The 24,969-nt window shown below is 34.6% G+C and overlaps 2 protein-coding genes across 2 annotated transcripts; both read right to left on the reverse strand.

Annotated features, from left to right (window-relative positions):
- Window positions 1-13,722: 13,722 nt before the first annotated feature.
- On the reverse strand, window positions 13,723-16,096 carry LOC124630455 (multiple inositol polyphosphate phosphatase 1-like). The gene is made up of 5 exons (XM_047164366.1): window positions 15,905-16,096; window positions 15,089-15,525; window positions 14,898-14,996; window positions 14,328-14,788; window positions 13,723-14,006 (listed from the first exon to the last, which is right to left on the reverse strand). The coding sequence occupies exons 1-5, from the start codon at window positions 16,062-16,064 to the stop codon at window positions 13,826-13,828; spliced, it is 1,338 nt and encodes a 445-aa protein (XP_047020322.1). The 5' UTR covers window positions 16,065-16,096; the 3' UTR covers window positions 13,723-13,825.
- Window positions 16,097-21,220: 5,124 nt separating this feature from the next.
- Window positions 21,221-24,463, reverse strand: LOC124630362 (multiple inositol polyphosphate phosphatase 1-like). The gene is made up of 5 exons (XM_047164240.1): window positions 24,224-24,463; window positions 22,751-23,172; window positions 22,197-22,295; window positions 21,649-22,106; window positions 21,221-21,424 (listed from the first exon to the last, which is right to left on the reverse strand). Exons 1-5 carry the CDS (start codon window positions 24,381-24,383, stop codon window positions 21,268-21,270), a joined length of 1,296 nt encoding a protein of 431 aa, XP_047020196.1. The 5' UTR covers window positions 24,384-24,463; the 3' UTR covers window positions 21,221-21,267.
- Between the last annotated feature and the right edge of the window lie 506 nt (window positions 24,464-24,969).

Here is a 24,969-nt window from a genome sequence, read left to right on the forward strand (position 1 = left end):
ACATTCTAGAACCGACTTTTAAACTTCTTCTACGACTCGAAGGACCAACTTCTAAAAATAATACTGAAAGTTCGATATTATTTATGCTCAGCTTTGTTTTGTTACTTTTATCAGTTAACATGAGAAATAAGAGCTTGTTTTAAAATATGAGCTACAGGTATGAGTGAGTAGAGAGTTAGGTGGAGGGGAGTTTCTGCCTGGAACAGTTATCTAATCGTATTTTCTAAATCTATTTTGATTTTCTTATTGTTCATAAATTAGAGTTAATTTATAAGCATAAAAGAATGAATGCTACGCTCTTCCATTTTATTTCACAAGATCTGCATTATCCTAACCATAAAACTGATAGATCGAATTTAATTGCTTTTTGGTCAGATTATCAATCAAATTAATGACCGTGTTATGCGATTTTATATTCAGATTTATCGGTTGTACCAAATAGCTATTGATTTTGGGACAAATCTACGAATGAGAAGGGATATGTTTTAAATTGTATCTTAGACCGCCTTAATAGATAAAGTTGAGAACTAGGGTATAGTGAGTATGGTGATTGAAAGGTATTGACAAAAGTCAACATGAAAATAAACTTTCATGTATCAAAACGAAGTCTCCATAGTTATCACCAAGTACCTTCTTAGGGTCAATTCCCACTGAAAGAGCAGCGGTCGGCAGCGGCCGTAAGAGCACGGAAAATGTAAGAGCGCGGCGAGGTGCGGCGCCGCGCGGCGCACAGTAGATCGACGCCATACAAGCGTTGGGACATAGGATATTTAAATATCCAAATGTCAATTTTTGAAAAACGAGTTATGCCATCGTATTTGTCTTCTTATTAGCTGTTAAAAATGTTACTAGCATTTTCTGATTGGACTCTTACATCGAGAGCTATAGCGCAAAATGTGATTTAAATGTATGGGAAGTGACTTAAAAACTGATGTATCTCGAGATTCCCTTCGCCTTTCGACTTGATTTTTTTATATGGTAATAAGACATATATTTGGCACATTTTCTTCAAACAAACATGGTGCGATAAATGTGCCCGTTTTAAGATACAAGTATAGACCGATTTTTGCAATATCATCTACATATTTATTTATAAGTTTCACATATTTTATCTCTGAATCTCACTTCAGTGGTGACTCACTGATATGGTCAGGCCATAACTCATTGGTGCACCGATAATATAATCTCTGGAAATAATTATATACTATTTATATGGTTTCCAAAATTGGCACTTATGAGGGTAGGTATGTTAAAAATCGATTCGAGTTCTTATTGTAAACAATAAAAAGGTCTTTTATAAGTAATTAGCTAATTTTCCAAAAAAATAGCTAATCACCTCATTAAAATTTAGGTAATAACAAATTACCAAAAATTAACAAATTATCTCATTAGTAGTATATAATTATTTCCAGAGATTATATTATCGGTGCACCAATGAGTTATGGCCTGACCATATCAGTGAGTCACCACTGAAGTGAGATTCAGAGATAAAATATGTGAAACTTATAAATAAATATGTAGATGATATTGCAAAAATCGGTCTATACTTGTATCTTAAAACGGGCACATTTATCGCACCATGTTTGTTTGAAGAAAATGTGCCAAATATATGTCTTATTACCATATACAAAAATCAAGTCGAAAGGCGAAGGGAATCTCGAGATACATCAGTTTTTAAGTCACTTCCCATACATTTAAATCACATTTTGCGCTATAGCTCTCGATGTAAGAGTCCAATCAGAAAATGCTAGTAACATTTTTAACAGCTAATAAGAAGACAAATACGATGGCATAACTCGTTTTTCAAAAATTGACATTTGGATATTTAAATATCCTATGTCCCAACGCTTGTATGGCGTCGATCTACTGTGCGGCGCCGCGCGGCCCGCCGCGCTCGCGCTCAATCCCTTGCAATTACGGCCGCTGCCGGCCGCTGCCGGCCGCTGCTCTTTCAGTGGGAATTGACCCTTAAACATGTTATACATATTATAGTAAAGTAGGTAGTAGGTGTTAAAAGAATAGAAAGACTTTAATTTTATTAATTGGGGGCGGGCGTGTGTCAGTGAACAGAAGGTAATGAAATAAAACCTTTTTAATTCATAGTTCTTCTACAAAAAATTAAACAGACGTTCGACGCGTATTTTAGATAATTTTGTATGTAGAAACTTTTAACTTTTTGTAGCAAGACCATTAAATGTTAAAAAACGACTCAAACATTAAACATGATTTTCTACAGAAACCAGAACAAACATTGTCTACTTACAAAATTCTTTCTTCCTAGGTATTTTAATAAAATAAGTTGATATACTTACTTCAGTATGCTAATAAGCTTAAGATTTTATTGTCTTGGAATGCAAGAAGGTACGTAGATACCTAACTACTCACGTTACTGGGTTACCTAATGCCTTTGTATGCGGAGTGTGTGGGGTGCATAACCCGAGGTGTGACAAGCGTTCCAGAGCGCTTAAGCTTCCTCATAGTTCCGACTTGTCGAGCTTGCATTACCAACATATTTTAACAGCCTTAACAGCTTCGTTAACAGACTTGCTAATGGGAAAATAGACGGCGATGTAAATTGTCGCCTTCAATTTGTAATTAACAATTTACGGGACAAACCAAAGCTGTCCTTGTAACCCTGCTTTCCCAGCCTTGACCGAAAAAAACAAAACTTCATAAAATCAGACACACATTATTTTTTTGGTCAGAATGTAGGTAGTTACATACCTAATTAGATGTTACAAATATGTGGGTTGGTTCTTGTGGTTTTCGAGTAGTTGACAATTCCGCCTGACGGGCTCGTACACAATCATCCTGGTAATAAGTTTTACACCTTTTTAAATTAGTGTAAGATTATTATTCATGTACCACAGTCATGAATATTTAAATAGTCTACTCAAAGATAGCCAAAATAAAACGGAACATATAAGGAATAATGAATATCTGTTAAATGTGTTCTCACGTTAAAAACAACACGATGTGAAGTATCGGAAGCATTACGACTTTTGCAGAAGTATTCCGGCCAGCGAAATCGAAACCATTGTTTGGCTCTCGGAACTTCCACGGCACTGTATTGGTATCTACAAGTCTTAGTGTGGTTCGTACTCTATTTGTATTTGTACAGTAAATCATTTTATACATATTAGAATAGAACAGACTTTGTAAATGGATTTCTTTTATCAGTAGTGCCTCTCAGCTGGTTCCAGGTAACCTTGCAGGGACGATTGCACCGATTTGAAAAAATATGACCTGGTAAGAAATAAATAAAAATAATTTTCTTAAGTCTGCATTTTAATTCTGCTTAGATTTATCTACCTACGTAGATTAAAGTGCGATGCTATATTTAGGATATCTAGTATAGTAAATCCCAATAAATTACTTCAGATAGTTCGCTTTAGAATGACCAATTTTACACACTTCCTAGTGCACAAGGAAAAACTTGAAAGCACAAAGCCAGATAATACCAATTTTGATGCAACCACCCGTTAAACATAGTTTGAAATTGGACAAAGAGATTAAACGTCAGGCAAACGCAGTAAAGTTCTTGTCACAATTTCTGGCTCTCATTTAACTTCGTGTACTTATAAGACTAGCTTCAGTTTTCATAAAAAAATAACAGTTAGCAGGATAATACGACAAACAAGCTTAATTTGATAACATAGAAAATAAGGCCACTTATGAAGACTTTCATCAAGTTCATACAAACACATGTAACTGAAATGAAGGTAAATAATAATAATCTTTGCATAGCGCTTTTATTGGAGACCAAAGGTGAATAGTTTTTTATCTTTCGGTAAGTTATTTAGTTACGTATCTACATGCTGTACTATCCTCTTACCAATTTAACCTAAATTGATAATTATCAATTTAACAATTTATTAATAATTATTTAATTTTTATTTTGTTATATTCTCTGTATTTTTTCTTCCTTAGTTTCAAGATTATCGTATCCTCATGTCCTTCCTAAATTGGTGTAAAAGAATGAGGGCACGGTGTCGGCCTATTAATCTATCTGAACGAGCGGCGCAGTGGTTAAGTAGGTTTCTGCGCTAATGTATGGATAAATCAAAGATATTGTAGGCTAGGCATAGGACTCCTATATAAATCACTTTGACATTTTCATTACGAAAGGAATGTGACGCGACCAATGTTTTGCGGAATGTTAACAAGAAATATTGTAACTTATTTATTTCAAAATCAAAATTGAATCATATATTATTATAATTAAACAAATATTTTCATTAATTAAAATAAATAAGCTACAATAAGTTCTGAGACCTAAAATAAATTGAAACGTAGAATGAAACAATTGAGTTTGACCCCTTTAAATAAGCCTAATTTTCCTTCACTTTATATTGTTTCCCGCAATCCTCATTTCTGGACCTACAAATCAACAGACACCTTTGAACCTCAACCTTTAATTCAATACTGTTAATATTTGAAAACAGCGATGATAAGACAATAAGAAAAGCGATGACTTTGAATTGTATGGAAAAATACAAAATCTTCTTTAATCCGGTGGGTTTTTAAAGACATTCACGCACACACAAGTATCCTTATACATACCCCACGTCTACAATAGTAAGAAACGTCTGTGTCTGTATAACTTACTTTACAGGTGCAAGAAAAAATAAAGTAAACATAGCTCTTACATAATCCTATATCGATTTAAAAACATCAATAAGGTAAGATAAAAAAGAAATAAGTCAGTCGCATACCTGATCAATGTACCTACCCAAAAAAGGTATATTCATTATTAAAATCTTATTAAAAAAATAAACAAACAGAGCAAGTTTTGAAAAATCATTCGACAGGGACAGAGTGAGGTCACTGTTCAAAGTAAGGTCAATCAATCAGGTTTTGTTAAAATCTATAAAGTAGAAACAAATACCTATTAAATATATGATAGGAATGTGGGAACTAGAACACAATTTGATACTGTGTTCTACTTTTTGTGCTTTACAAAAGTCAACTAGACGAGTTATTATTTTTCGTATAAAAAATAAATACCTACATACATGCGACTCAACATTATGAAATAACATATGAAAAAAGCAATGTACTACTTTTCATTTATCTTTTGATTTATTTTCATGTTTTGTAAAAATTATAGACAAATAAAACGAACTTACATTCAATATATTTATTTTATAGTTGTTTCTATCGACGACTTTCATGTTAACTGTCACCTCGTCCATTGAATTATTTTAGGTATTGTTTGGTGTTAGAATAATGTAGGTAAAAATTACGCTTACTTCAATTTTGTTCACAGGTAAAGAACAACACTGAATTGGCCAACTTATAACAAATGCTGGTTTATCCATGGTTATTTCATTGGTATCAGATCCGTCTAAACTGAATTTATTTTTATCTAAGCTACGAGAGTTGTAAAAATAATCTTATGATGGCCGACGCCCACAAAACCGTGCGTGAAAAACCCAATTTCATAAATTACCTACCGCTCTGTTTTTGTCAACCAGCCTTCACTTAGTGATTGCGTGACAAGGGAAGCCGGCTAATCAGTGAAATGTCACTCAAGCTCCGCCATACATATAGATACATATCACGTTGCTATTTATACATACTCGCAACACTGCAAATAGGACGGCATTAGAAATAAACACAGTTTCATCCTCAAAGCTCACATAAAGTTCCTCGCCATTTTTATTTCGTGAAAAACGCTGAAACAACGCTAAGAAAACTTTTATCTTCTGACAATTGGACTTCTAAGTTGAAATATGTCACGCGCGGGTATTATTACGTTTTATCACTAAGTTCGGAACTAAGTTTACACCGTGCATTCTATGCGGAAACCGGCATTTCTCGGCATTATTCTTTTTTATCTCATTTTGTGTGACACCCCGGATTCGCTCCATAAAGTTGGGCGAACTTTATATTCAGTTGTTTGTAACTCGTATAGGTGTCAACATGTGATGCATGATGTGATCGCATATTTTTTACCGCAAACGTCATTGTTCGATATGATAAAGCATTATCATCAACGACAAACAAAAAATATGAGTTCGTGTTATGCTAAGTAATTCTTCATGTTAATGTAAATTGTATCCAAGCCTCATGCATCTTTCGGTTTGTTTGTTAATCAATGCCCGATGCTAATGGCCAAATGTATTAGAGGAACGTACGCCTTTTGTTACAATATTTAAATATTCACTTTGTACTGAATATGTGCATAGGATTATTATTTGTGCTATGTCAGTACCTATATATTTATTCAGATTACAGATACGTTCCTTCGTTATCTGTGGACTTAACACAAAGCACTTTTACATACTCCAAAAAGTTTAGAAAGTTACCTTAGTATGAATGATACCAAAATAATATACCAGACTGCATTTGTATTTATAGTATTATATTGTATTTATAGTGACAATATTTCACAACTTCGTTTCTTCTCCACCCGACATTACAACTTGATATATGTACAGGACATACGTTAGTTTAAATTACTGCGAGTTTGGCGAATATTCTATACAGCTTTACTCGCATTTCCAGGAAGAGCCGTAGCACTCCATATATCACGGTTGTCTAGACTCCCTCTATACGTAGGTAAGTACATAACTATTAACGTATAGTCACCTACCAGAAGATGTAGTGTCTATTGTTCTAAATAAGTTCTATATAACACTCATTTAATAAGTATTATACGTATTTCAAACTGAATTAATAAGAGTAGTGACATCCGCACAGGTCGATCGTTCATAAGGTCAACTCCGAAGTTCTTTTAAATTTTAAACAGAACTACTTATTTATTTATTTATTTAGGCTTACCAACTAAAACACATACAGACAATCTTAAAAATAAATGAAACAACAGTTCGTGTATGCTCTTAAATTAAAGGTAGGCTCAACATTATTTTTAGGTAGTTCGACTTTGAAGGACAAAATGGAGGTAGCAAGTCATTTCAGTGGCGGGTGGCGACAAATTCAAACTTTTACGGAACGGTGCAGTTCGATACTTTGGTCAAGAGGTAAACAGAAGTTTCAAATAGTAGGTATTACGTCTTTAGAGTCTTCAGACTTCTTTCTGAAAGTATCACACGTCTAAAGACTTCATTCTATAGGTTCATATTTTGTGAGTATATTCAAAATTGGAATTACCCATGAGAAGCAAAAAGGCAAAGCTAATTCGTCAAGTGGAAAGGCCTGCTTTGAGTGAGGCTCTCAATTCGATAATCCGACCCTTATTGTCAGACATCGTAGGATACCAATTCGGGAGTTGAAATGCATTGATAGAAAATAATTGATCGTAATATCATATTGTGAGGATTTTTCAAGTTTTATTTTTGAAAGAATGCGTAGGTAGATATTGCATACTTTCACGTCAGTTTGAAGAACGTTATAGGATTTGTAGCCATCACTCGGTTATCGTATGCGATTTAACTTCTTGTTCAATCATCCGCGAGCTATGCGCTTAACTTTATACTTTGTAACATATTGCTTTCATTTTGCTTCGAGAGTTCAAAGAAAATTGCTGCATTCAGCCGGTTATGTGATTTATTTCGTATAATCTGTTGCTAGGAATATTTTAAATGTCAAGTATATATTTTGCGGATGTGATTATGTGTACCTAAATGTGCTCTTGCGGAGCTATTTAGTGATTATCACAGCATCTGTCGACTTTATTGTTTTGAAGTCAGTTAGAAAAGAGCAACTACTACCACTACTTATTAGTATACTCACCTGCATTGTAATGTACTAAAATGCACTTACTTTTCGTATAAACAAAGAATACAATGCACTTTTTATTTTATTTTATTCATACCCAAAGACAAATAACAAAAGAAACTTACGTAATTCTAAAATATAGCTAGTGTCCGATTAAAATTTTACGACATGTAATAAAAGTCTAGGTATTATAATTTTATAGGTTCCAATTAAACGAATCTTTCGACATTGAACAAGGTTATGTTCAGTTTAAGGTCTCTGCACACAGCGGGCGCGGCGCGGCGGGACGGGACGGCGACGCGACACAATGTACTAGATCGTCGCGTCGCGTCGCGCCGAGCGGGACGGCTCTGTGTGATGTCATCCGTAATATCTAGTACATTACAACTGCTCAGTGTCGCGTCGCCGTCCCGTCCCGCCGCGCCGCGCCCGCTGTGTGCAGAGACCATTATTGAACTTGTGACTTATGGTTGAATTTCAATTTTAAATATTGTCATAATTTTTTGCTAGTTCCCACATACTTACTCCTGTTTACAAGAAACGCATTGCAGACGAAGTTTTTAATTATTACCAGCGGTATTCGTAGGTTTCCCCATATTCTGGGAGGAGCACTTCCCGCAACCGGGAAAAAGCTAGTCTATGTCCTTCCTGAGGCTCTGGGCTATCTGTGTGGCAAATTTCATTTAGATCTGTTCAGTTATATCACGTTACAGCGCCAGACAGTGTTACCTTCGCATTTAATATTAGTAAGGATGAAACGAATATGAATGCAAATCTAGTAAACCAAACATTTCTCGGAAACTAGTCTGTTTTGATATATTAAAACACAAAATATATACAACATGTAACGTAATTAACGCAAACCCTCAAACACCCTAATTAGAATATTATGTTATAATCATAATACATACACTGAATTTTTAATTTAACATGTATATGCATTGTTATTTACTAAATTAGTTATACCAATTCTTGGAGAACTTTTTGGCCATACTACTACGCACGCAAATATTGCACCGCGTGCCGCTCGACTCGACACAACATAACGAAACTACGGAAAAAGCCGACAATGCACGTCTTATTACTATGAGTTACGGTCTATTTGAATTTGTTTTGACTGTACAGGGTTGATATGACAATAATTTCCGTAGTTTTAATTATTTTTGGGATAAAAAATTACCTATATTAAAAATGATATAAATCGATTCAGTAAACGATTCTGAACAAACTAATTTCAGGATGTGCGTTAATTAAGTTACATGTTGTATAGACTTATAATTCAAGATACCAGTGACCTCTGTTTTTTATGTGAAGGTCGCATGATAAGTTTTTAAATCGGAGTGAGCAAAAAGCTTATACACCTGAATGTATTCTTTACGAAGTAGATAAAACATTAGCCAAAACGAGTTTAGTAAATATGACATAAAACTAGCTTTTGCCAGCAATTTCACTGTTTCCGTGGGAACTATATCCCATTAAAACTAGCCTATACATTATTCTGATATACATGCTGTGTTACTGCCGACTTTCATGAAACTCCTTTCGATAGGTTCTATATTTACAAACCTTCGCTTTTAAATATTAAGTAGAATTTGTTTGAAGCATGTTTTCTTCGTAATATCTTTGGGTTATGGATCTCGATCTGCAGGTCACGTTTAATATGGGATATCTATTAGAAAATTCACCGTAGCTGCAGTTGGAATCGTGCCCGGTAGCACCAATAGCCCGCTGCCAGATATTGAAACTTAATGCAGTCATTGTTAAAATACAAGTATGACTACATACAATGAGCTAACTAGAGACTGGGTTAAGAAGGTCAGATAGGCAGTAACTCCTTGTTAAAACACTGGTACTCAGCTGCATCCGATTAGACTGGTAGTTGATCCCAACATACTTGGGAAAAGGCTAGAGAGATGATGATGACTATAGATAAAATTAATGAAAATATCGCAGAGGATACCCACCTTATGATTAATGTTGTCTTTCAAGAAAAAAGGATCTTTAAATGATTCGTGTTTTTGTTTGTGAGTTAAAGTTGATTTGGGATCTTGATAAATATTGTGGACAAGTTTGAATGTTAATAAATCATGCAACAACGGTTTGAATCGAAGTTCACTGACAGGGGATTGTCCCAAGAACTGAGTGCTACTTAGTTATACATCCATACATATATTATCCATATGGCAGAGCACGTTAGGCCGTTGCTCTCAGCTGTGATTTAGATCTTAGACAGTCGATGAAATGCTTAAATCTTCAAAACTATGCTATCGATTTTAATGCGGTCTTTTTAATAGATTAAAGAGGAAGGTCTATATATGTATACCTAATTACATCCATTAAATATTGGGGAAATACTGTTATCCCGTGAGAAATAAAATTGATGCAAAGTTTTGTGATTCATGGTTTTTAACTCCCGCGAAATTGGAGAGGATTGCACTGTCTTGAAGCTCAAGGTCATTATCTATGGGAGACGTGACATTTCCCCGATGTGTCCATGCTTGTGTGCGCACAATCCATGTCCTATCACGTGCCTCTCTTGGACACCGTCCAAACGTTGAGATAAAGGCTTCTTCAACAACATATACGTATGTATACGTGTGTATATGTTGTTGACGCCTATTTCGACCACAGCACCACCCAAAACTCTTTAATGGGTCGTTATAGTACATTGGTTTAGGTTCCCGAAGTTCCCACAAATGTTTAAGGTCCAAATAACAGGAGTTTTGAACGTTGTGTTTACAATACTTTGAGACATAATAACCGTTGATGATGAACAATGGGACCTTTTATGAAAAGACCTCTAATGTTCAAAGTCAAAAGGTTTTTTCGTAAGTACAAACGACTGTCTGTTACGGTAGGGCTTGATGATTTTTCTCGAATTGGGCAGACAATTCAAACGCTATCCGAATAACATAAGATATTTTTATCCGGGTTCATTATGCAGTTCCCTGATCCTTTCGGATTAAAATGATCGCAAGGGTCTACAGGTACTTATATTTAAATAGTTCCTATATTTGAAGTTGTGTTCGTTTTTAGGTAAGAAACAGTTTCATATACGATCACATTGAAACATTGAAAATAAAACTCTCTCCCACATACGTTGAACAAAAGGCGCCCGATCTAATGTGAGGGAAAGGATGCCCACTTAATAAACGAATGTCTTTTAAAGTGGAGAACAATTACTGCTTGATGCATGGACACTATGCGGACTCTGTTTCTCTGAGATAGATTGCTCTTACTTTACGACTTTATCTTTGCAATCTTCTATCTATACCTACTATTAAAAATCAATTCATCTATATATACTAATATAATAAATAGAAAACATTGTAATGTTTGTTTGTACGCTAATGGCTCCGAAACTATCGAACCGATTTGAAAAATTCTTTCACTGTTGGATAGCTACACTAGTCCCAAGTATCTTAGGCAGGTGCGGGCAGTAGTTCCAAGGCGACGCGGGCAAAACCGCGGAAAAACCACTCCTACAATACAAGGAGGGAATTTCTTAAGGTGTTTTCTGTTAGGTACTATGAATTTCTAAATAAACATGTATTGAATTATCCATGTTTTATAAAGGACAGTATACGGACTAATGAAGTTGATAGCAGACGCAAAGTTGCCAACACAGCACTTCACTTGAGAATCTTTCAAGAACCCGTGGAAGGGGTCTCCCTATGAATGGACCGGCGAAAGCCACTTCTGCTTCACTATAAATGGGTTTGCCGATCGATAAATAAATAATAAATTTTTGTTATTATTTTGTATGTGCAAAAAATTAACTTAAAGAAATAGTAGGTATAATCATTATGTGTTAAATGTTTTTATCCTTAAAATGAAACAAACAATCAAAGCAACAGTAAGTAATGGTTTGACGTATTGCTAGTGTTCAATTTCAGGTTTCAATGTTAACTGACCGCTAAGAAAATTGATTATAGTGCTAGCTATGTTAATAGTAAAACATCTTTACAATCCCAGTTATTATTGTTTTCAATATTCTTTAGACCCATGCTTTAAAGTTATATCGTACCATATATTATCATAGCGTCAGACTGAAACACAAAAGTAACTCATGGTAATTTTTTTTTTTTCAACACATCTATACTGAACTCTAAAATCATTAATATTATTGTATCTCTTTTTTTATGGACTCTCCGAGAGAATAACCTTTTTATTACAGTCTAGAGTGTTATGTGAATCTAAAAAGTTTTTACAAAACGAGTTATTAAAATGAACTTGTAGGAATGCTCTTAAATAATAATTCCAAAATCTATTGAACTTTATTGTTGCTTTGTCGTTTCTTTTGTTTTGTTATGGATGACTGCATAACGAATTGATTTAGAAAATAGACAACTAAGTTCGTACAAAGGACAAATCATATATTTTTTATATTCCTTCACAAAACCAAAAACATAAAATTCGCAAAAATAAAAAAGATTATTGATAAAATCAACCTTGTTCGATTATAATATATGTGTATACAGTAAACAGAATAAATATGAAGTTTTTTATAAGGTCAACAGAACTAGTGACCTTTGAATTTTATTGAAATCATATGTTATTTGGTAAATGTAGCAATATTTTGAGGAATGAGCTCGGATGTGAATAACTGTTAAAATGCAACGTGCACATTTTTTTTTATTTATTTAAGTCACCATCTACGTAGCCTTATCCCCTTCTACGTAACTTACCTTTTTGTAAGTTGTCTAAAATTACGTAATTAAGTAATTTAGGTAGGTACCTATGGTGGACCTATGGCAGGCATAACGATTTTACGCTAATTATTTTATTTTAATCAGAGGTCTATATAATATATACTCTTTCCTGTTTACTTTGGAAATTCATCATGACGAGAAAGCCGTATACCTCAAAAATGTGGTCTTTTACAGTATGAAGTAAGAAAAGACTTTTGCCTATGTTTATTTTTATCACCATATTATTATAAAACGTGTTACCAACTGGTTACAATTGACTAATGAATTACATTTCCTAATGTTATAGTTTCTACTCGTAGGCACGAGTTTGAATTCGGAAATTAACACTTCAATGCCTAAAATCACATTAATATAGAAACAGACTTTTATGGTGAAAGTTTTCCACAAATCTACATAAATCGGAACGGAATAGCTTAGATAAAATTTTAATGAAAGGAAGTCATTTCCATCACGAAATCTCTCCGAATGATCTAATAAAGGGCCCTAAAACCAACCAAACTTAATTAAGGCCATAAACCATATCATATCGCGATGCTTAAAAAAGACGTGCCGTGTTTGTAAATAAATCCACGCTTTTCCAAAACTTTTTAAATATGTTAAGCAAATTAATTTGCCAAAATTTTGAAGATGGTCTACGTTTATGAGGCGAGCGATATTGTACTGTATTTATTTGTAAATAGCGTTCAGTTTTGTTTGTTTAGAATGCACCTGACGTATGGGGTTCTCAATCTACGGAGGCGGTATTCAACCCCACGCTCTCGAGATTCGTTAGGCGAACCCGCGCTAAGTGCTTAAGTAAACTTGAATTAAGTATTACGATTTTGTAGAATAGACGCAGCAAATGTGCGGTTTCGATGTATTTCTTAGAATGCATCGTGTCAGCAATGTCAGGTTTAATGAAGCACTAACAATGCTAGTATTTGGCATTTTAATAATGTTATATTTGTTAGCTAAGTATATACTAGAAAAGTGTGGCTCACACTACGATCTGTTACATAGTTATTTTAAATACGTTCGTCTTATAAATTGGTCAGTATTGGCACGAGCTTAGGATGTCTCGATATTTGTCAATATCTATAGCCATCACCATCATTGCTATAGTTGTTGAGGAGTACATAATTAGATCGCCTTTAAAGAGGCAAAGAAAGCCTTGTTAAGAAATGGGTCTATGTTTGAGTACAGGTTCACTTACCAATTTCTAAATAATATCATTATCATCATCATCATCAGCCTATCGCAGTCCACTGCTGGACATAGGCCTCTCCAAGTGCACGCCACTGAGATCGATTTAAATGCCTAAATAATATGGCACTCGAAAAATAGAAAATAATAACAAATAAACATTTATTTGAAACTTCACATAGATATAGTCGGAATAAATAGGCGGGCTTTGTCACAGGGCATAATCTTCTTATCATCGTAATTTAATATTAATCTACACTAGTCCATTTAAATTCACAAACGTCTACATTTGTGTTCGAGAATGGTTTAAATAATTTCTGGAACTCCCACCACGAACAGACTCCTTCCTTGCATAGTTCTAGTAATGGCAACTCATTCCAATATAGGGCGACGTTATAATCGTAGTCAATACTGCCGTAGGAACTACACCTAAAATCACACAATATTAGTTAAATATTAACCTTTTTGTTGGCTCATAAATAACAAAAACTAACAATGTATGTGATTCATCAAAACATGAATATACGCACAAAATTGACGATAACGTAAGAGTATGTTTTGACTGACTTTTGGTAGATACGTATTAACGTATTGTATAGGTATGTATATTCGAACAAAAACATGATGCATTGTAGCCTAACAGGATATTATGTGGATCCGGTTCCAAGACTAGTACCTACGTAAATCAATTAATACACGAGTCGTTTAGCTAACATCAATCTTATGTATATTATCTTGGTTATAACATACCGGTATAAAACTCCAATCAGGTTATTTGCGAACGGAGATAAAAATGTACTCCTCCATTTTCTATAGATATTTCTATGGGTCCCCATGAGTGGGTTCGTGTCATTATGTAGATTAAGCGCTACTAAGATCATATCCAACATTGTGGCATGCGTGAAGTATGTCACTAATGTTTTGCCCCTGCCTCTCTTGGCTTCTTCAAACTTTGTTAGCATATCAGACAATGGTATTTGACCAAGTATTTTAGTGTATTTCGATGCTCCATACCCATTCCTGTAGTAATGTCTAATGTCGCCAATATATTCTAGAACTTGCAAGTCCTCTTCAGTGAATAGAGCACACCAAGGACTAGGTTTGTTGTTGATGCCTTCCCAACTATAGCGGCACAAGTCGTATATAGCTGTGATGTTGTTGCTTGTTAAATCCACATCAAGGCCTAATTTCCTTAAGAGTCGTTCTTTCATCTTAAAAATACAAAAATAATTACTGATATCATCAAATCAATAAAATTAATCAACAAAACTGACTACATTCCGAATTGGAAGTGGAAATAAATAAAGGTCTCATTCATACATTCTGATATTCAGCAGTTCCCGTGTAAACAACTTCTTCAGCATAAATATTTGGATTACGCCGGACGTCTATTTGATATCTTCCACACGATGCGTACGGCTAAAATAAAACAAGCATTTAATTATGTGAGACAACGCTAATTGATTTAAAATGATAGGATAATTAGCTAAAAACTAAAACTTCCAACTTACTGCAAGAACGCTGTAATTATTTTCAGCCTCACTGATAGTCAAATTATAAGTAGTGAGACCCTCATTAAACGCTTTTGCACTATCAGTCATTCGGCTGCCGTATGCTGTGAGAATTTCATAATCTTTGTTCTGGATTTCATTCAGTAGCTCTGGAAAGGCTTCCTTAAACCGTTGAGCAATATTTACAAGCTCTTGATATCCTTCAGCGTCAATTTCGTTATGTCTTACAAACATATCTGTGTCGACCTCCCAATTTTTGATATTCTCAATATCTTGCGCACATAGCGTGCTGTTTCCCATTTTGTAACTTGCTACGATCTGGTCTCTATATGTTAGGAATGCTTTTATATCTTCTGCGAACTTTGTGCTTGGGTTTCGTTTCCCGTGTCTTACAGTAACCCAGATACTGATGGGTTCACATTGTTTATTTCCGAAATCTAATTAAGAAAAAGGTAATTCAAACATTAGTGAGCTAAACAAAGTGCAGTAGATAATAGTAACTTAAGATACTGTTCCAAATTCACCTTCATAAAAATAGAAATACTCCTCAAGTCTTATGTACTTCAAGGTTATACGTGTACTTAGATATCTTCCGCATTAAATTACATAATTTAGTGGTTTAATCATAACACCAAACGTAACGATCAATACTACTTACATAATTTTACTAATCGCAACTATTGAATTGATATCAGGATATAAAAATATAGTTTTCATGGCAGAACAATTTGAAACCCCTCTACTTTTAGAAATATTCCGGAAAAATAAAGGATGCAAAATATTACCGGAACAATCTTAGAATGAAACCCAACTTACCTCGCAGTTTTGCGATTGAATCCCTTATATCGCCTCTAATAATTTCGTAGGGAGTTTTACTTGAAAAATATTTGTATTTGCACGCATTATTCCAATAGCATTGTGAAGTAAACACACATTTGACGCAACACCAAACTATTATCGATATTAAAAGTTTCATATTGAATTATCACTAGAATTTATTGATACACTACTTTGAACACTACACTCAAGTTAGACTCTTCTGCGGCAAATAACAATATTTAAGCAATTCTGCCCCTCGTTTATTGACATGATTGTATAATGATATAATGAGCTCTGCAACATTCGGAATTGCTTGCTTTAAATTATTCATTAAGATATTTTTTTATCTATGCTACGTAGAACCCAAAATTGTGTTTTAATGAAATACCAATTACATGGGTTAATGTAAGCTACCTATATAAAAAAAAATGCGGAATCAATTATATATTCTTTATGTCTTAATACAATTTCCGTGAAACGAACATACCTTTGCATATAATATAACATAGCTAGGTCACAGCTAAGTCTTCAATTAATATGAAATGGCTAATTGTATTGCCATAATTTATGACAACTAATTACCTAATATTAAATAAGTTGAAACTACTTGTACTTGTGTGTAACGGCCGGCAGTTACATAAGATAACTAATGAAGGTCCTAGTAAACTCCAATCCAAAGTCAAACGAGTTTTCAAACACCTTTTTTTAAGATAAAACCGTCAGTATTAGACACCATACAACATATTATACTTAAGTTTTTTGTAACACCTAACACGCTAAGTGAAATGAACGTTATCGCAATATTACACAGAATAACTAAAATAAACATAGTTCCAGAAAGTATGTCAAACAATAGGCAGATAAAAAGGGGTGACCTCCGATATTACACACTAATTAACAAATATAATACAACAATATTATGTAAAAGTACTCTATATACCATTAAAGCTACAACAGAAGCGACTGCGGTACAATGTGTTCGCGATGCCGAAAACCGGCAAAAATGGAGGGTCATCGTGCGACGTGCAGCGGCCCTAAAGGCTCCCGACGATAGTGCGCCGCAACCCTGCCCATCAACAGCCACGACCACTCTGTCAAGAGTGCCCGACTGAGAAGAAGACTCTATATACCTATTTAATTAGCCATTTATACTTTCTCAACGCCTTATTAAATCTATACTTATACTAGTAGCGAACCGTCCCGGCTTCGCACGGTGCAACAGTATTTCATAACTATTTAATTTATGTTATTAGACATGTAAACCTTCCTCTTCAATCACTCTATCCATTAAAAAAAGCGTACAAAAGGGACATAGGGACAGAAACAGTGACTTTGTTTTATACTATGTAGTGATTAAGAGAAAATAGTTTTTGTTTGTTTAACCGTTTGAAAAATCCTTTCACAGTTGGAAAACTACACTATTCCTGTGTACGGGCAGAGTTTCCGGGAACGCAGCAAAAACACAAAAATCGATGGTATATACAAAAATGATTTGAAAATATTCTGTGACTGTTGCCACCAACAGCTTCCTTGCACATTTGTATGAATGGTCTCTCGTTCCACTAGAACGCAATCTTGTAATATTATTCTTTTCTCTCGTGTGTTCTGCATCTAAATGAATAAATTGAACAATCTTAATTTTTCTCTTCAGTTTTTTCTTTATTTTTTATTTGTTACGTTTTCATAGTTAGTTCAGAATGTAGTAATAATGTATGTAGTAATATGCAGTCTTTTTTGGCGTATACCTACGTTCACTCATACATTCAGTCGTCATTCAGTCATTCAGTCTTTCTTTTTTTCATTTATTTTTGAAAGATTTATTTTACTGCAATTTTCTTTTGTACTTTAATGTATAAAATAATAAAAAAGAAAATATTTTTGAACCAGCCTTCGAGTTTTACTAACGAGTCCCTGATGTCTCCTATGACATATTCCTACCGAGTTTTACTTGAAAAGTACTTGTACCTGCATTCACAATTCCAAGAACAATCTAAAAACATCACATTTGTATGACACATAAAAACACTATACGATAATGTATAAAAGAAAATTAATTTCACAGGATTTTTTGCTCTATTTAACACAAGTCAATAATGAAACGTATCGAATTTAGCTGGTAAAGTATAAAATTAATTGTTCATTAGTCATGGTACTACAGGGCCTGAAGGACAAAAATAATGAGTTTATTATATTATGCCTATAATATTCAACATAAAGCATCATCTAATAAGGAGACTAAAATATTGCATGTTTTACGCAAGACAAACGTAAGTACATAAGGGTGTTCATATATCGTCATTGGCCCAGCGCTCTTCAAACAAAACACAATTTACCTAACTTGATTCATAAATTAATTTACACGAAAATCCGTTATATCCATGATTCGACGTCATCATCCTTATAATATGAAGCTAATAAATATGCTGTAAGACACTTATGATGTTCACGGGAACCAATTAGTTTCATCTCTGTAGTTATAACTAAGTTCGCTGTTTCAAAGTTTTGACGCGATCCGTACCCAAATGAAAACGTTGGCATTTAACTGAACTGACGTGTTGACAAAATGCCTTCAAATATTTGCCGAAGTATAAATATCTTGGCTTATTATGAACAATGTTCGAGTCTTCTTTGTTTATGAAGATATGTATTTTAGGAAGATATATTTTCTGTGAACATATTTTTTTCTCTATCCAGTGCAGTTCGTAGACATTACCCAATGATTACCAACCATCTTGAGCCACACGCATGCATCAGCTACCGCCGCCATCCTCAAGTCATCGTCGTTGATCAGGCTGGTCGGAATTACCATATAGAAGAGCTGATACCTAACTCTGTGCCATCACTCGTTCTTCTAAGTAGTTTAGGTATGTATGAGTCGAAATCCCTTGATCATTATTTTTTTTTGTCTTTTCTTACAACCATTACCTACATCGCTACTATAAGTAGCGACTTAAAAGCCACACGGACCACGCAAGGCTAAACTCACTTGCCGCGGTTAGTCTATAGATGCGTGATCATCTATGTCAGGGATGCCTAACCGCTGGCATGCGCACGAAAATAACTCACACGTCGACAAAGAATAAAATCATAATTATAATTGAACTCCTACATTGCAACAACTGAAGTCATAATAACTTTAACACCTATTAAACTATTTAACTGTGTTTGGTGCAACAAAATTGACGTGCGTAACTGCTTCATTATTTAAGAATTTGCTAACATTATCACATTATTTCTAAGCTGACAGGCTACAAGGTTTGGTTTAGTGTATTTTCTAATTGATTTCTAAAGTGAGTATATTTGTTTGCACGTAGGTCTGCTCATTGCAATTTTTTTCCTGATAAACACTTTTGGTAGGTATTGTTTTTTTTTCTGTAATTGCATCATTTATGTATGAGTGATTCACGTCGAAAAATCAAAAAGTGAATCATGTCAATGTTAATTAAGTGGAAAATGATTTAGTCTCAGGAGGAGATCAAAAGTATTTTATTTACTTCACCTTCTCATGTAAGAAGTCAAATACAAAGAATGAAGAAAGATGTGATGACTACTTTACTTTTACTGCAGGTGTACACCTGCATTCTGATCTCTAAAGTCGCATCTGATTTCTAAAGTGAGTATAATTGTTTGCACGTAGGTACTCATTTGTTTTTTTTTTCTGTTAAATACTTTTTCGTGGAAATAATTGAAAAGTAAAAATTTTTGAGTCTTAGGAGGAGTCAAAGGTAGTTTATGTACTTTAGCATTTTATGTAGAAAGTCAAATACAAAGAATAAAGAAAGGTGTGATGACTACTCTACTTTTACTGCAGGTGTACCTACATTTTACATTTTAGTCAGCTTTACTTTTCAAGTTAAGTGAAAACGAAACAAAGGTTGAGCGAAGGACAGGATGCGCTACTTTCAGTGCACTCACTACAAAGTATGTACTATTTATGTCCAGTTTCATTGCATTCGGACTGATACAGAAAATGGCTGATATAAAGTGGGAGAAGTAGCAAAGCAGAGTCTGTAAATAAATGCTAACAACGCTTAATCTATACTAATATTATAAAGCTGAAGATTTGTTTGTTTGTTTGCTTGAACGCGCTAATCTCAGAAACTACTGGTCCGATTTGAAAAATTCTTTCAGTGTTGGATAGCCCATTTATCGAGGAAGGCCATATACTGGGTGTCCCATAAGTCCTTTGAAATCTAAATTTCGAATAAAATTTAAATGGCGCGCGGAAATGGCATGCGGGGTGCGGGGATAGCATCAACGGTCTTTGGGAATTCATTCGCCATTGAAAGTTTTACCGGAGCGGACCGTGGTTTTTGTGTGCGTGAGTTTTATCACAACAATGATTCGGCCACCATTGCGCGGCGTATCTTTTTGTTCCTGTATTAACTGAATTTTTTATGAATGGTAATTTCTTATCTTTCTTTAAAATGCTCTGTAACGTCGGTCTGGGTGTATTTAATGCATTGGAACGCTTACGAATGGATTGAGTAGGATTTTCACGAACTGACTCTTGCACTACGTCGATGTTGTCTTCCGTCCGTGATGTCCTTGGGCGACCCGATCGTTGTTTATTCAACAAAATAAAATTGTAGATCCAGTCACCTCGAACTGTTGAACCCAATTTTTAACCGTTTGAACACTGGGACAGTCATTAAACGAGCGCAAATTGCGATACTCTCTAAATTTACGCCGCGCAATGGTGGCCGAATCATTGATGTGATAAAAATCAAGCACACAAAAACCACGGTCCGCTCCGGTAAAACTTTCCATGGCGAATGAATTCCGAAAGCCCGTTGATGCTATCCCCGCACCCCGCATGCCATTCCCGTGCGCCATTCAAATTTTATTCGAAATTTAGATTTCAAAGGACTTATGGGACACCCAGTATATTATCACGCTAAGACCAAAAGGAGCGGCGCACCAATGAAGAATGTTTCAAAATCGGGGCATATTTTCCTACTCCACGCGGGCGGAAGCTAGTGACAATTATAAATGTGTAATTATCAAATTCGGAATAACACCGATTTCATTGAGGTAGGTGTATAAATTATTGTTATGGCCTTCCGTTTGTATGCGTAATAGAAAACTAGCATGCCTAAATATATACTAATTTAAAAACTTGTCCTCATATTAATATTCAATGCCAATGTAACTAAATTACTTTAGCACTAAAATAGATTTTAATGGGCACCATAAATTAGTTAAATTGCTATTCGATACTATTATACTTACTGCTTAAATTAATCTTTATAGATCTCTCTCATCGTGTAGCCAATGAAGTAAGCGTGAACTATGCCTAAATAAATAACATTATTGATTTTGTATAATATATTTAAGAACAATAATTACATGTCTAAAAACTACTCATTATGACAAAATTCTGTGTTTGTTTCTGTGAATGGAGATAGTTTATCTTCAAACTCTTGCCAAGTACAAACGCCTTCCCTGCAGATCGATTGCAAAGGTTCTTCATTGAAGTAGAATACAACGTTGTAGTCATCTACTGCTTTGTCACATCTGAAAGCAAGGAAATCAGTTACTTTAAACCTTGAAAATGCAGAAAAAAGTTTTAATAGAGCGTTTTACTATTTAAGTTCGAACATAACGTTTCCTGCCACTCACAACAACATTTAAAATGATTTAATTAAAACGTTCCACACCATCGAAGAAACATCCCTTCAATATAAACTAAAAGTTGAAGTTGCAATCATGACCAAACAAGTAAAACACTAGATACTAACTTGTTCAGAACGGCCATTAGGTTGGAGGAAAATACTGCTAGTTTGCTACTCCTCCATTTCCGATCGGCTTTGCGCTGGGAGGTAGATAAAGGTTCATCGTCTTTGAACAATTGAAGGGCTGTGTACACCATATCCATCATAGTAGCATGCGTCACATAGCTTGTAATCTTCTTTCCTTTCCCGCTTTTCGCGTCCTTAAAACTTTTGAGCAAGTCGGTCAAAGTAATCTGACCAAGTAGCTCGTTGATGGGCGTTCCATAACCACTTTTGTAGTAATGCCTCAAGTCAGCTATGTACTCCAGAACTTTCAAATCTTGCGTCGTAAACAGCGCACACCAAGGACTTAATTTGTTTTCAAGTCCTGAAGTCGTGTACCGGCACAAATCGTACAACGCTGTTATATTCGTGTCAGTCAAAATGTAATTAATACCCAAACGTCTCTGGATCCTGTCTTTTGACTGGAAACAAGAAATAAAAAAATATAATTGAAATAAAAGGAAATGAAAAGAAAAAGCGCGCACATTACAGAACAATAATATGATACTTACAGCCAAATATTCCGAAGAGCTCAGGTACCTAACCGATGGCGCGTACGTTTCTGGATTGCCTTTCACATCAGTAATATATTTTTTGCACGTATCATAAGGCTGAAATATAGAGTTTGTTTTATTAAAATTTCAGACATGCTTATTTCTAAAGGAATTGCGGCTTTTGGGAACTAATATAGGAACTTTTGGTATTTTATTCATTTGATTGATTGATGTCAAGCCAACTGTGCAGGACATATTAGAGTGCACAAGCATTTGCGCAGACACAGGTGCACTCGCTATTCGCGACACGACCGGAGAGAGATCAGGCGCAGGGCCGACATTTATGTGTTCTCCGATGCACGGGTGAATAAATCACCAACTGCCAGGCTGTTTGCTTTGTGAAAGTTTAAATATCCCACAAAGCGATTTCAGTAAGACCCGGGAATCGAACCCGAGACCTCGTGCTCGTCAGCAGCCGCGCTTGCTATGGTTAGCCCAATGAGGCAGATACTCATTTAATTGAGTTGCGTAAACTCAAAAGTAATTCTTTGTAGAAAAATAATAATACTCACAGACAAAATATCGAAGTTAGTCTTGGCTGGTTGTATAGTTAAATCCTTATTGCCTAAGCCTTTAACAAAACCTTTGGCACTGTCTGCCATCCAAGCTCCTTGTGCAGGGCGGAAAAGATAATCATGTTGGTCAAGTTTCTCGAGCAATTTTGGGAAAGCTTGTTTAAACCTTCGCCCGATACCTTCCGATTCCTGATAACCCTCTTTGGTAAGTTGGAAAGGCTTATCAAACATTTCCATATTAACTTGCCAATTAAGTAAATTTTCAACATCTTGAGCACAGAGCGAGCAGTTCCCTTTATTATAGCTAGCTTCCACGTGTTCTTTAATGACTAGAGCGTCCTTCATATGCTTTCCAAATTCTGTACCCGGGTTTCTTTGGCCATGTCTAATTAAGCCCCAAATGCTTACGGGCTCACAACCTAAAAAATAATAACTTTAAATATAGTTGTTTCTATTTTGTTTTTATTCGCTAGCGGCCGTTCCCAATATAATATCTATCTTTTTTTTTGCTCACTAGAGATCAGAAGGCTACAGATAACTATAATAGCCTAATTATTATAGTAATCTGTAGCCTTCTTATCTCTACGTAGCTAATGTCACAATGCTATCTCCATAATATAATGTAAATATATATTTATATAGAATATTGGGAATGGCTGTAACTGTACAATTATTTTGATTACTTCTTTTGTTTGTTTATAAAACAAAATGAACTTGTAAACTATTACGAGTATGTGTGTATAATGTTTGGGAACGGAAGCGGGGACTGGAGTTCTTTAGTATACCGAAATTAAATAAGTATGTATTTAATCAGTCTCATCTCGACCTAAATTTATTTGTGTCATTAGTACTTTGACCTTGGCCACCTAAATCTTTTAAGTATATTATCATAAGTGCACAACTGTCGATACAAACACGGACAATTATAACTATAATACTTTTTCATTATATTTTTTCTTATCTTAGATCTATCTTTTTTCCAATCATCTTTGGAGCCTTTATTGTCCTATTGCATGTCTCTTCCCATACAGAAAAGGAATGAGTTCATTCACACGGATTTGTGATTCCAGACTCAAAATTCTGTGATTCTAAAGATTTTATCCTTTGACCTGGAATCGAACTCGTAAACTCGTGTTTGAGAGCCGGTCGTAAGTCGTTTTGTAGTAGTTGAAACACTACAGTGGTTGAATAACATCGATTATTATTATATCGATAATATTTATTATAAAGCTACTACCAAATCATTATCATTTCTAGTTAACATAATTAGGTTGACACGTGTTGCTCCGTTTTCGCGCCCATCATTCATATTTATTTGTTTTGAAAGTTCAAGGCCATTTAGATTAAGAATACCTTGTATATAGTAGTTTGACGTAATTTATTTTATTAATTTTTAGCAACTTCCTTTAAACATATCTACTAATTTAGTATATTATCTACCATATAAAATGTAAGGAAAATTTAACTTACCAGTAAGTTTGACCACAGAATCCCTTATATCACCCCTCACTGAGTTATAAGGCGTTTTGTTGGAAAAATATTTGTATGGACAGCCAGTGTTCCAAAAACAAAACGTGGAGCTCACAGTTTGTATAGAACAAATCGCTAATACAGATAAAAGGAGTTTCATTATGATAAATATTTATTCTAATTTCGATTTTGATATCACTTGGGTACAGATCTCGACCAATGCTTAGCGGCTACTAAAGTAAAATATTTAAGACAGCGTACCATGCAACACAGGTTGTGACATTTTATTCGTAATGCATTCATTCATTTTGTTTATAGATTTTTGATATGTTTGTTGCATCGATGATACAGGTAGATACAATGTTGGCACCTTGAATACATGAATTCATAATCTCGATAATCTTCAAATGTCCTCAAGATCGTCGTTTTATTTTTTTAAATACAAATTATAAGGCATTTACTATAATAAAATTACCACAAATTGATTGAATGACTACTCTTAGTTAATACGAACGATTATTGTATTAAAAATCGTTGTGTAGTGTACCTACAATGTTTATCAGTATTTTATTTGTATCGATTATGTTTTTTTCGATATAAACAAAAGGTAACCTTTATTTACCTTAACATTTAAACATTTTATTTTAACGATCAAGAGTGTACATATGTTTAGCACGGTACCAAACATTTCCCGGTGTTCCAGTTGTTATACGTGTTATAAAAATGTATAAAACATCCACATGATC

This window comes from Helicoverpa zea, chromosome 5, assembly GCF_022581195.2.
Source record: "Helicoverpa zea isolate HzStark_Cry1AcR chromosome 5, ilHelZeax1.1, whole genome shotgun sequence".
Taxonomy (NCBI): Eukaryota; Metazoa; Arthropoda; class Insecta; order Lepidoptera; family Noctuidae; genus Helicoverpa; species Helicoverpa zea.

Coding starts and splice junctions, on each gene's coding strand:
- LOC124630455 (XM_047164366.1), bottom strand. CDS start 16,064: ATGAAACTTTTAATATCGATAATAGTTTGGTGTTGCGTCAAATGTGTG. Junction 15,526..15,904: donor TTCAATCGCAAAACTGCGAG/GTAAGTTGGGTT, acceptor TTTCTTAATTAG/ATTTCGGAAATAAACAATGT. Junction 14,789..14,897: donor GAACTGCTGAATATCAGAAT/GTATGAATGAGA, acceptor TGTATTTTTAAG/ATGAAAGAACGACTCTTAAG.
- LOC124630362 (XM_047164240.1), bottom strand. CDS start 24,383: ATGAAACTCCTTTTATCTGTATTAGCGATTTGTTCTATACAAACTGTG. Junction 23,173..24,223: donor TTCTGTGGTCAAACTTACTG/GTAAGTTAAATT, acceptor ATTATTTTTTAG/GTTGTGAGCCCGTAAGCATT. Junction 22,107..22,196: donor GCTCTTCGGAATATTTGGCT/GTAAGTATCATA, acceptor TCTTGTTTCCAG/TCAAAAGACAGGATCCAGAG.